Genomic DNA, 12,544 nt, shown 5'->3' with positions numbered 1-12,544 from the left:
TGTTCTCACTGTGAGCAAGTTACTCTCCCTCTCTGGGACTGTTTCTCCAAGCATTTACGCCACTCCAGGCTGCTACCGTGATTCAGAGACACTAGGAAAACACGTCGACTTTGTGCCAGGTCAGGGCGGAATGGCCCTTGACCAGGGAGTTCCCGACTCATCTCGCCTGCCACACACCGTTCCCTGCTGACGCCTCTGAGCCTCAAACAATGTTGGCTCTGGGCTCTTTTCCATCTGAACGTCTAGTTTCTCAATCCTAGGATATCCCCTTAAACTGTCATGGTCAAAAGGTGTGGCCCCTCGGTGTGGCCGGGGCAGCTCGTGTCATGTCTAAGCAACCTCAGTGTGTCCCTAGCAGGGAGGGGCTTGGTCAGTCAGCGACCCCTCAGGCCACTTTCCTCCTCGCTTGTGCATCTGAACTGCTGGAAGGCACCAGAACCAAACCAAGAAACCGGTGAGACCCACAGCCGACAGTCTTTTTGCTTTTTTAAAAGATGGCTCTCCTGAAACCCTGGTTGGCTTCAGACTTACTATGTGACCAAAGATGACTTCAACACTTGATCCTGATGTCACCACCTCTCAAGTGCTGGGTCAACAGGCATGTGCCACCATGCCCAGTTTTATGTGAGCATCAAACTCAGGGCTTTGTGTAAGCTAGGCAAACATGCTACCAACTGACCTATATCCTCACCCTGCCCTGGAGTCTACAGAACCTTCTGCAAGGAGCCACTGTGTGACACACGCAGGGAGGGCGTGGCTGCTGTGACCAGTCACCCACCACTCAGCCGCTTGTCACAGTCTCGTGTGGGAAGCACGGTCCCAGTTCAGGCTGAAACAGTCCTTTCCGACCGATGCTGGCATTACCGGCTTGTGCCGGATTTCCACAGCTCTACCAATCCCACAGCAAGGCATAAAACTTCCAGTTTTCCTCACATCCCTGTAAACACTAGTGGGTTTTCTTTAAAAAAAAAAAAAAAAAAAAATTTAAAGACAGGGTCTTATTGTGTAGCCCAGCCTAGCCTCAAACTCACAGAGGATCCTCTTGCCACCACATCTGGTGTTACACCCCTTCTCAGACAGCTGCAATGTTCACAAACATGGGGGGAAGCTGTGTGTCCCCAAACCTGAACACTCAACACCTGACCAGAAACTTTCCAAAAAGAAATAGCGGGCGTCACAAACTATCGCTCTGATAGTGTTTCTGGAAAATGCCAACTCAGTTCTTCTGGGAAACAGAGCCTGAGGCCCTGTCCATGCTAAGAGTGAGCTCTACCACTGAACCATGGGAAGCCACGGCGAAGGGCTTCCAACAGCTCATTGTCGTGGGGGTATCATTTGAACAGACTGGAGTCAAGACTTCAGTTCGCTATTACCACAGAGCCTGGACTTGGCCTGTGTCCACCCTCACCCCATCCTAAAGTTATTTAGCCTATGGTTCTCCTGGTCACCACATGACAACCCCTGGGGTTATGAGTTGACAGGAAACGGTGGAGGTGAAGGCTTCTGGGTCAGCCTGCCCAGTTGGAACCGAGAGCAGAGGGACAGCCCACACTTCCCCACAGTCCCATCTCCCTGGACATGTCACTCAGGACACAGCACCCAGGTGCAGCGGGGTTTATCATTAGCAGACCATCTGTAGTCTCACTGTGTGAGACTGGAACTCTCCATGTAGACCAGGCTGGCCTCAAACTCTCGGCCGGCTTCAGCCTTCCAAGTGCTGGGATTAAAGCCCATGCCACTACAGCTGGCCTTTTCTTCCTGGCAGACTCTCTTGTCCTGCCTTTCCCCTCTCAATCTTAAAACAGGCACATATGTGGTCAACTGATGTGAGGGTCATCCATTACCAACAGGAAAATGGATTTATTGCTTCATAAAAAGAATCCTGATAAAACTTAAGAGAAAACCATAGCCTTAAAAACTAATCCACCCCTCTGGTCACCCCAAGAGGTCTCAGACAGGATCTCTAGGGGCTGTCAATGTAAGTGGATTACTGAACCAGGCAGGCCAGCTCGGCTTCTCCCACAAACAGCTCCTGTGCCCTGATAAGAGTCTGCCAGCAGGGGGCACTGTGACCACACGGCCACACACAAGGTCCCCATCATAGAGCAAGGCTGACTCTCCCATCTTGAATCTGCCTCAGGCCTGGCTGGCTTCTGGCCTGGTCCTTTCCCGCAAAAGCAGGCCCTGGGGCTCCCCTCCTAGCATGTATGCACACGTACACACACACACACACACACATACACACACACACACACCCTGATTACTCGCTAGCCCTCTTCCCCACTTAGGCCTGACTGACTCTCCATGCCCCTCAGCCTCGGCCTTATTTCCACCCCAGAAAAACAGCTGTGTGGGGGTGGAAGGGTGCCTCTGTGATGTCCCCTCGGTTCTCTTCAGGATGCAGGCGGGAACAAGGGTGGCAGTGGAGATGGACTTCCCCCACTCTGAGGAACAAGCCTTGCCCATGGCTCCTGAGGCTTTGTGTAACTGTTCCGTCCTCCATCCCTCCCCCAGTCTGCGGCAGAGGGGCTTCTCCACAGGCCTTTAAGGAAAGGGCAGGCCGGGGACTAGTCATGGGGGGCGGGGTGGGGGGAGCATTGGGACTACAAAGGGTTAGCACCAACAACAGGAAGCGGGTCCTTCCTTCCTCAGGCAGCCACAGACTGGCCGGGGAGGTAAGGGGCCAGGAGAGGGAGTGAGACGGTGCGGCCTTTGTCCTCAGGTAGGCGTGGTCGGTGGGCATGCAGCGCAGGGACAGGTAGTGTGGGGAGAGGATGGCAGACCCCTCTGCTTTGGCAAGAGGCAAAATCCAGATCAGCGAGGGAGAGCCTGCTCGCTAGGGGCTTCCCTTGGCTTCCGGGTACAGGCCCCACGGAGATCCAGGGCCCCAGAGTCCCTGGGGTGACCGCCAGGCCAGGCCAGCCTCGTTTCTGGCAGTGGGAGGCTCGTCTGTCTCGGGCCCTGTCCTGTCCCTCCACACCTGGCTCCACTGGCAGGGCCAAGGCTTGGTGAGGAAGAATGGGCTCCAGTGCAGTGAAGGGCAGGATCCAGGGAGCGCACGGGATGCTCTGGGCGGGAGATGGCAGCAGCGGTCAGTCACTGAAGCACAGGCAGGAGGCCGCAGCTCAGAGGCGCGGGTGGGTGGGCGGGCACTACACGAAAGCCTCCCGGTTGGACGAGCCATTGACCTTAAGGTACAGCTTGCTGTCTTCCCTCTGCTGCTGCAGCTGCCTCTCCAGCTGGCGCCGGTAGCAGATCAGGTAAAGTGGCAGGCAGAAGCCTAGCATGCTCATGACGAGCAGACCCACGTTCACCTGGGAGGGCGGGGAGGGGGCTGGCATGAGGAGCTGTCTTCACCACGGGGCAGCGCCCGCCCTCCCACACGCGCAGGTGAGAAAAGAAAGTTAAACAGGGAGGCTCAAGAGGTCCCGGGGCTGTCAGCCCACATTCCAGCATCTCAATTCCCTGCCCTCCACCATGTGCCACTCAGCAGCCCTCAGAGGCTGGGCTGGGCTTGGGACAACTCACAATCCCTGGACTAGAACGCTGCTGGTCTTTGCTGGTCTTTGGATGGAAAGCCTGGGATCCATCCCAGAATCAGGTCCAGAAAAGCCATTTTTCTCCTGCCTGGCCACCGCCCCACAAGGGACCCCTTTGGACTGGGTTCTGTCCAAAGCTCCCAAACTACCTCTTATCCTTGGGCCTCCCCTTTCCCAGGAGCTGAATGGAGAGACACCGGAATCTTCTTACCCACAGGGGGTCTCCTCCGAGAGGACCCATCATGGCCAGAAACAGCGGCTGCTGCAGGAGAGCAAAGAGCGCGCTGACCAGAGACTGGAGTCCTGTGAGGCTACCAAACTGTGTGGAAGGGTACCTGTTGGGGCAATGAGACCCGTCACAGCCAGTGCCAGTCACAGGCTTCCCAAATCCCTCACTGGCCTGGCTCGGGTATGCTGGTAACCGGGGCTGCACCATCGGTGCCTGTGGGAAGAGGCAGGCAGGACCAGCCTCAGGATGGTCGGGTGCCGGCCGGCCCCTGAGGCTTCGGACTCTGGAGAAAAGCCTCTCCCATCCTCAGACGTGCCCTCGGCCTGGGGGTGTAGGACTGAGCGGAGTGGAAAGCACGGTGCCAGCAGAGTCTGCGGCTTGGGAAACGTTCCCAGAAGCAGGTCGGAGGCTGAGCCTGGCTCTGCTGTCCCCCCCCCCCCCAAAGGCATTGCACAATCACGGAAACTCAGCATCCCAGCTCTTGCCCAGTGACTCCCTCACACTCACACCCTGCCAGGGCAGCCACAACTTCCTCCAAGCCTGGGGCAGGGGGATAAGGCGAGGGACAGGCGGACCTGGAATAATCCCTGTAAGATGTTGCTCAAGGGAGGGAGGAGTCCTGGGCTTAATCTCGGGGACCATGAGGCTCTGCTGCCCCCGAGGTATGAGGGAGCCCTGGGCAAGTACGAGCGGCATTCACCGTCACAGGCGGTGGATGACAGAACTTGGGTGTCAATTTGTGGGCCAAGCCCTGGGCAAAAGGAGGAACAGCTGTGTGGCTTCTTGGAAAAGATGTAGATGTCACTGCAGGCAGAGTTCAAGGAGATTGTGGCCGGCAAATGGGCCCTTTGAAGCCCTGGGTGAGGACAGCCCAGCGCTTCTGGGACCAGTTATCCATGTCACTGCCCCTACTGAGGACTATTTACACTTCAGTATTTAGCTTCCGGCAGCCAGAACCCAACCCTGTCCCGGTGAGCAGCCGGGGACAGTGCCAGGACTTGGCTGACCAGCAACCCCGGAGGCCCTAAGGCACTGACCCCAGCTGAGAGACTGACTTCGTGTTAAATGCCATGGCTTGTGGGCACCCAACTGTCTGCCTACCGTTCCCCCTGCTGTCGGCACGTATGGTGGCCTTTCCTGACACAGACAGCAGAAACCCTAGTACTCGTCCCTGATACAGGATGAAACATGCCAGAAGGGGAGGACAGGCCAGCTTCAGGGTCTCCATGCCACCAGCAGTCCCCTGGGGTCAGGGCCACCACACCACCCAGAGCTTCCAGGACTTACACAGCAGCATACAGGCCCCCTACTGCAGAGTGGATGAATCCTCGCACAATTGTGTGCAGGACGAAGGAGAAGATCTGGGGGAGGGAAGCGGGAAGAGCGTGAGCAGGAGACCCTCTGGACCCCCTCTGTCCTTTCCCCCTGGCTCCCGGGGACTCAGGCACAGGAACTAGCGCCACCTGGAGTTGGCTGCTACCAGCTCTCCAGTGCAGGGTGCTTTTTTGGAGGTGGGGGGCAGGGTGTTGGTTTTTGAGATGAGGTCTCACTGTGTATCCCTGGCTGGCCTAGGACTCTCCATGAAAACCAGGCTGATCTGGAACTAACAAAGATATGCTTGCCACTGCCTCCACAGTGCTGGGATTAAAGTCATGCACCACCACCATGCCTGGCCTTTGATAAAACTTTTTGTAACATTTAAAAAAAAAATTAGTAGTTACAGTCTGATAACCATATGCCTGTGCGCGCGCGCGCGCGCACACACACACACACACACACACGTATATATGCATACATATTTAATTTTATTTATGTGTATCAGTGTTTAGCCTGAATATGTGTGTATGTGTGTGTGTGTGTGTGCGCGCGCGCGCGCGCGCGCGCGCGCGCAATGTGTGTACCTGGTGCCAGAGTACAGAAGAAGGCACCAGACCCCTTGGAACTGGAGTTACAGACAGCTGTGAGTCACCGTGTGGGTGCCGGGAACCAAGCCCAGGCCCCTGTACAAGAGCAGCCAGCGCTCTAACCACTGAACCACATCTCTCCAGCTCCTCACTTTTGTAATTAAAAAAAGATTACTGGAGAGACGGCCCGGCAGTCAAGAACACTGCCTGCTCTTCCAGAGGACCTGGTTCAATTCCCAACGCCTACAGGGTGGCTCACAACTGTCGTCAGCAACTCCAGTTCCAGGGGACCTGATGCCTTCTGGCCACTGTAGGCACCAGGAACCGCACTTGGTACACAGACTTACACATGTAGGCAAAACGCCCAGACACACACAAAAAAACATCAAACTTTTCTCTTTAAAAAAAAAAAATGACATCTTTTTATTTTCGGTGTGCAAGTGTCACGGTGAGTGTGTGGAGGTCAGAGGGCAGCTTTCAGGGGCTGATTCTCTCCTTCCGCCATGTGGGTCCCAGGGTCAAAACCCCAGGCTTGGCAGCCAAAGTCCTTCACAACTAAGCCACCCTGAGGACCCTTTCATGAGTTTTGTAGCCAGTTGCTAAATGGTCATTACGAAAAATTAAATTACATAAACTGACAACTAAGAAACTAGCTGGGGGGTGGGGGGTGGGGCTGAAGAGATGGCTCAGCAGTTAAGAGCACTAGCTGCTCTTCCAGAGGACCTAGGTTCGATTCCCAGCACCCACATGGCAGTTCACACCTGTTTGTAACTTCAGTTCCAGAGGATCCGACATCCTCACACAAACATACATGCAGGCAAAACACAATAATCATAACATTTTTTTTTTAATTTCAAAAAAAAAATGAAAAGGAACTAGCCAGGCATGGTGGAGCACACCTTTGAACCCAAGCACTCAGGAGGCAGAGGCAGGCAGATCTTTGAGTTTGAGGCCAGCCTGGTCTACAAAAAGAGTTCCAGGACTGCCAAGGCTATTACACAGAGAAACCCTGTCTCAAAAAACCAATACATAACATAAAAATAAGAAACTAAAAGCTACACAAGAGAAACCCTGTCTAGAAAAACCAAAATAAATAAATAAATAAATAAATAAATAAATAAATAAAAAAATAAGAAACTAAATTGACTGCCTTAAAACAAAGGTAACCGGCCGTTGGTGGCACACGCCTTTAATCCCAGCACTTGGGAGGCAGAGCCAGGCGGATCTCTGTGAGTTCGAGGCCAGCTTGGTCTACAGACCGAGTTCCAGGACAGGCACCAAAACTATACAGAGAAACCCTGTCTCAAAACAAAACAACAAAACAAAGGCAATCAATGATCAGAGTTTATCAATTGCTAATTCTTTCACCAGAATGACTACTGTTTGTTCTGAAGGTCTCTTCCATATATTGTATATTATCAGCCATGGCGAGAGCATGCATGATGGCTTAAGATCCCCTTACCCAAACCTAAGAATCCATATCTATGTGAGGATTTTCCCAGAGGTCTCCCTGCCTGGTGATGCAGCCCTACTGGCAAGTGGCTGTCTTTCTCTGCCTCGTAAATCTCTACCACAGGTTTTGAAAGGCCTCTTCCTGTCAGCAACCTCTGAGAAGGCCTTGTTAGTTAGTGATCCCTGAGAGGCACTAGCCTGCCACCCTAGGGCCAGCCCTGTGTCGGTCCCTTGTTTCATCAGTACGCATCCCTGCCATCGTGCAGTAGCAGCGAGGACCTGCTGCCGGGACTGGGGGTGGAGGGGCCAGGGCCACTCCTGGCAGGCTCAAAAGGCCATGCAGACGTGGGTTTACACAGCCCCGTCTCTTCCTTCGCATGCTCTGCTGCCTTCACAACTGGCCTTCAGTGAGAACTGAACTAAACAAAAAGTGGACAGCTGTCTGCAACTGAGCATCGTCCCTCACCTGGACAAGATGATCATGACAGGGGTCTGTCAGTGTCTCCCCCCTGGAACCGGTGCGAGTCTCCCAGGGCTCACTCTGGTCTGCACACCCAGCATGTATGTATGACAGTACCTGTGGGTGTGCACACCTGTGTGCACAACGTAGCTCAACACCTGGCATCTTGTAAACAAAGAGCCTCTTTATTTCCTCCTGGAGCTGGCGTGAGACATATCTGCACTTGGGTTACACCCACTGGGAAGCAATATTATCAGGTGCATCCCCCCTTCACCTTGTAAACTTGGGTCCCAATAGACTGCTAGAAATGTCTTCACAGACCCAAGGGTGGGGCCAGGCAGGTGCAAAGTCTACTTGGCTTACAAACTCTAGCAAGTTAGGCTTCAGAACTCAGAAATCTTGTGCAAGGCGAACATGATGGTGCATTCTTGCAATCCCAGCACTTGAAGGGCCAAGGTAGGAGAATCAAGTCTGAGGCCAGCCTGGGCTACACAGAAAGACTCTGTCTCAAAAGACACAAGAAATCTTGTACAGCCAGGTGGTGGTGGTGGTGGTGGTGGTGGTGGTGGTGGTGGTGGTGGTGGTGGTGGTGGTGGTGGTGGTGGTGGTGGTGGTGCACACCTTTAATCCCAGCACTCGGGAAGCAGAGCCAGGCGGATCTCTGTGAGTTCGAGGCCAGCCTGGTCTACAGAGCAAGATACAGGACAGGCACCAAAACTACACAGAGAAACCCCATTTCAAAACAAAAACAAACAAACAAACAAACAAAAAACCAACAACAACAAAAACCCTGCCAGAAAAAGAAATCTTGTACAAAGGAAGTAAGCCTTTGAACCTTGACACCCAGCCAGGACCTGGGTCATTCTCTGTTCTCTCTAGGATAACAGTCATGTGGACACTGTTGTCTCTGCCACTAAGAAGGCTGGGATTACAAGCGTGTGCCACCACACTCAGCCTTGGCCAAATCTCTTTAGCTATCAGATTTCCAGCGTCTGAGAAAATGCAAAACCGCACAGTTCCAGGAAACAGACGGTGGTGGTGGTGGTGGTGCCCATGGTGTGCAAGGCGCCCAAGGACAGAGAAGAACAATGTGCCTTCCTGGAGAAGAGTCCTACGAAAGAAAAATTGGTCTTCGAGGCTCACCGTCCTCTTCAGCCCAGAGTTGGGGAATAGAGGAGGCCAAGCAGGCCTCCAGCAAATACTGGCAACTGGCTGAACTGAATGAATGAAGTCACATGCACGTTTTAGCCTCTACACATCCCTCATCTGTGTCCCCTCCCCTACATGGTCTCTCCCCAGACCTACCTGTAGAGGCAGATTAGGAATGAGGCAGGTCACCCCAAAGCCCACGAGCAGCACATTCGTAAAGGCAAAGGCCCGCATGGCATTTGTAACTTTCTGGACCTGCCTGTCTCGTTTAGGCTTCTTTTCACCTCTGTGGAGAAAGAGCACACAGGACTTGGGGTGGGGGTGAGGCTCCCTGGGGGAAGATGGGCCCCCCAAAAAGCCAGATCTCAGGGATCCCAGGATGTGGACTGATGCACGTTCCACGGGCCACTCCACCACACTTAGATCGGCACTGGGGACGCTCTCTGGAATGCCCTCTCACCCTCTCAGCTGGGCACGGGCTGATTCAGGGGAGGCTCTCACAGCCCAGAAGATGGCGGCGTCACCCCGCAACCCTGCTCAGTGAGCTCAGCTGAGGGGGAGGGGGAGGAGCAGAGCGTGCCGCAGCGAGGGTGCAGCCAAGCTTCGCTGCACCTGTATCTTGCAGGAAGCTGGTAAAAGGCCAGATAATAAGCCAAATGAGGGAGCGAGCTGGTTTCCCCTTGGGGGGCAGGATGGGGTGAGGAAAATAAGTACACAGCAGATGGAACCAGGGTGGCAGATAGCCTTCTGGCTCGAGGGCCTAACCTAGATAACAGCCTCTGTAATTATTTCCCTGTGGATTAACTCTTACTGATTCCAGCCACGCCACCCACACTGAAACCCCCATGGATGATCACAAAAATGAACGGCAAAGGTTCAGAGGAGGGCAGCGATTCCCAGGCCCACCACTTTCTAACTATACCCCCTCTGTAAGAGGACTCCAACACCGAGCCCTTACCCTCTCCATCTGTAAAATGGGTACAACACTAACACATGTTGCATCATGGTACTGAAGCTGAAGTGAGCCATTGTGTGTTAAGTGCTCTTGGCACTGGGCCTGATACAATAAATAACAGCCTATCACATGCTGGGAGTTGTAGATGAGAGCACTTAACTCACCCTCTGATCTTAGAGCCCAGCCCTTCCATAAAGCAGGCCTCCAGAGCCTTGGTTAATCTTTAGAATCAGCACGTCATTAGCACACCTGGTTGGAAGAGCTTACAACGCAAGTAGGTAGAGTGAACCCCAGCGGCAAGGGGCTTCAAAATAGCCCCCTTGTGCGGCCTGTGCCAACGACGTCAGTGCCAGGCTGGGGTGCTGGGTTTCCCTCTCCTCTCGTCTACCTCAGGAGCTCCCACACTTCAGCACGTCAGAGAGTTTCCACGGAGGTGGGGACAGTGGGTGCGGGGCTCTCGGGGGTCCTGAGCGCACTTCGGCCCCTCCTGACCTAACACGCAGGATAACCCGGTTGTCTTTCTCTGGGGGCCGAGAGTGGGCTGTGGTACAGAGCGGGCTGTGGCCTACGTACTGGGTGCTGTCTTTCTCCTCGGGCTCTTCGGAGGTGTCTTCACACTCTTTCAGCCTCCAGTCCATGATGTAGCCGATGACAGGTGCTGTCAGCAGGCAGAGCAGCTGGAGCGCGCCGAAGATGGAGGTGTAGAGGGCAACTGGGAAGAGGGATGGCATGTCACGGGAGCTGCCCACAGCCCCGGGGGACAGCTTGAGTGGCATCTGCAGGCTCTCAGAGGTCTGACTTGGAGCCCCCTGGTCACAGTGGGCTGAGGGATCTACAGACCTTCTGAAATCAAAGCTAGCACAAGGGCCAGTTTTCCTGTAACAGCTAATGAAACCCTGCATGTCACAACGACGACCCCTCCCCCACACCACCATTTCAAGAAGCCATTCTAACTTGGAAACCACAAAATCACCAATGCCCATGACCGGGCTTTATATGGGACCGACCATCATTTTCTGTTTCCAGAAATGGACCAGGAAGGCACCGTTCTCAGGGACTCTGACGGCAGGGCTTCCCATCTTCAAAGAGACTTAACATCGTCAGGGATGGGGGACGAAAAAAATAGTTGACCACTAAATGTTCCACCCTCACCCCGCCAGTTTGGTCAAGAGGGACGTTTGGAATTTGAGAATGGACGCCCCTGGGCTGATCAGAGAGGAGCTGCATGGGGTACTGCAAGGTTCCCTGAAACAATCTCCTTGCTTACCAGTCGCCATCACTTCATCAAGAAAGCAAAGGTAGAAAAACAGAAAGGAGACGTCAGTGGTACAAGCACAAAAAGACAGGAGATGGGCTAGACCAGGCTAGACCAAGGCCAGGCAGGACACACTCCCCTTCCCAGGAGACCCCCTAGAGCACCCAGTGAAGGCCTTGCCCACTCCAGCTCCAGAGATGGATTGAGAGAGCCCAGCCCAGCCGACATCCTCCTGGCTGCTGGTTACTCATCACTGGCAGGCTGGTGAGTCAGGCCTGTGGCCCTGGCTAGGCACCCTGACGGGGGAAGTGGCGTGCTGAAGACAGAAGGCCTGGCAGCATCAGCGCTACCATGTGGCGCTGTGGGGACGCCGCTCTGTCACTGTTACCCCCTGCTGCACTCAGAGAGAAGGAAAGGTCAAAGGAGCCATGCCAGCCGCACAGTCATCTGACACCACACTTCTCCCTAGACAGCCAGGCTTCTCCCTCGCTGGCTCCCTGACCCTAGGGCAGCCCTTCCGAGCAGAGGCAGGTCTGTGGATGCTGGCTGCCAGAGACTGGGGGGAACAGAGCTCCTGCCTGCTAGCCTCTCGACTTCCTCTCCCGATTCCCTCTGCTTCTGGAAGCTGTTTTTGTTTTGTTTTAAGAGTCTCGTTGTACAGCCAAACTGACCTCAAAATCATAATCCTCCTGCCTCAGCCTGCCTAGCACCTGAGATGACAGGAGTGAATCGGGATGTCCATCTTTTGTTTGTTTTTCTAACACGGTTTGTGTAGCCTCGGCTGTCTTGGAACTCACTCTGTAGACCAGGCTGGCCTCGAACTCAAGAGATCCACCTGCCTCTGTCTCCCGAGTTCTAGGATTAAAAGTAAAAGTGCGGCCACCACCTGACATTGGATGTCTACCTTAAAATTGACCTTTTTTTTTTTTTGAAGTCAAGTTCTCACTACGTGTAGATCTGGCTAGTCTGGAACTCACTGTGTATATTGGGCTATCGAGCTGACCTTGAACTCACTGAGATTGACCTGCCTTCATCTCCCAATGCTGGGATTAAAGGACTGTGCCACCATATCTAGCAAAATCAAAAAGAAAATTAGGGCCAGGGAGATGCCTTAACAGCTAAGGTGCTTGTCACACAAGCCCCACACCCGAGTTGTCTCTGAAATCCACGGGGGGGGGGGGGGGGGGGCATTGGGTGCTCCTCAAAGTTGTGCTCCGAGATCCACATGCGCAACCAGCGTCTTTACCTGCTAAGCTGGTCCCAGCCAAAGACTTTTATTTAAGTGACATACCAAAGATTAAGCTGGTGTGATGGTAATTCCAATACTTGGCTGAGACAGGAGAACCCCTATACAGTGAGACCAACCTGGTCTACTAAGCAAGCTCCATGCCAGCCTAGGCTACCACATCTCAGAAAAACAAAAATGTTTTACCGCACAGGGTGGTCCACTATGTGGCAGTCATAGGTACAGAGGCTGAAGTAGGAGGGTGGCTTGAGAGTCGAGGCGAAGCAGCAAGCAAGACCCACTCAGATACACTCTCTTTAACCCAGGCAGGCCTCCAATTTGCTACGTGACCTCGGGTGACTCTGAACGTCTGATC

The 12,544-nt window shown here is 53.9% G+C and overlaps 1 protein-coding gene across 9 annotated transcripts in view; it reads right to left on the bottom strand.

Annotated features, from left to right (window-relative positions):
* Window positions 1–974: 974 nt before the first annotated feature.
* Slc43a2 (solute carrier family 43 member 2) overlaps window positions 975–12,544 on the bottom strand; it is a 45,418-nt gene continuing 33,848 nt past the window's right edge. For all 9 annotated transcript variants that reach the window (XM_042282407.2, XM_076542902.1, XM_076542900.1 and 6 more), the window contains exons 10-14: window positions 10,262–10,400; window positions 8,890–9,019; window positions 5,056–5,129; window positions 3,751–3,874; window positions 975–3,314 (exon numbers count right to left, since the gene is read on the bottom strand). In XM_042282407.2, the coding sequence (XP_042138341.1) occupies window positions 3,153–3,314; window positions 3,751–3,874; window positions 5,056–5,129; window positions 8,890–9,019; window positions 10,262–10,400 (629 nt within the window). In that variant the 3' untranslated portion in view covers window positions 975–3,152. The remainder of the gene's footprint in view (window positions 3,315–3,750; window positions 3,875–5,055; window positions 5,130–8,889; window positions 9,020–10,261; window positions 10,401–12,544) is intronic.

This window comes from Peromyscus maniculatus, chromosome 8 (genome assembly GCF_049852395.1).
Source record: "Peromyscus maniculatus bairdii isolate BWxNUB_F1_BW_parent chromosome 8, HU_Pman_BW_mat_3.1, whole genome shotgun sequence".
Taxonomy (NCBI): domain Eukaryota; kingdom Metazoa; phylum Chordata; class Mammalia; order Rodentia; family Cricetidae; genus Peromyscus; species Peromyscus maniculatus.
This window is presented reverse-complemented; position numbering and strand designations above follow the sequence as displayed.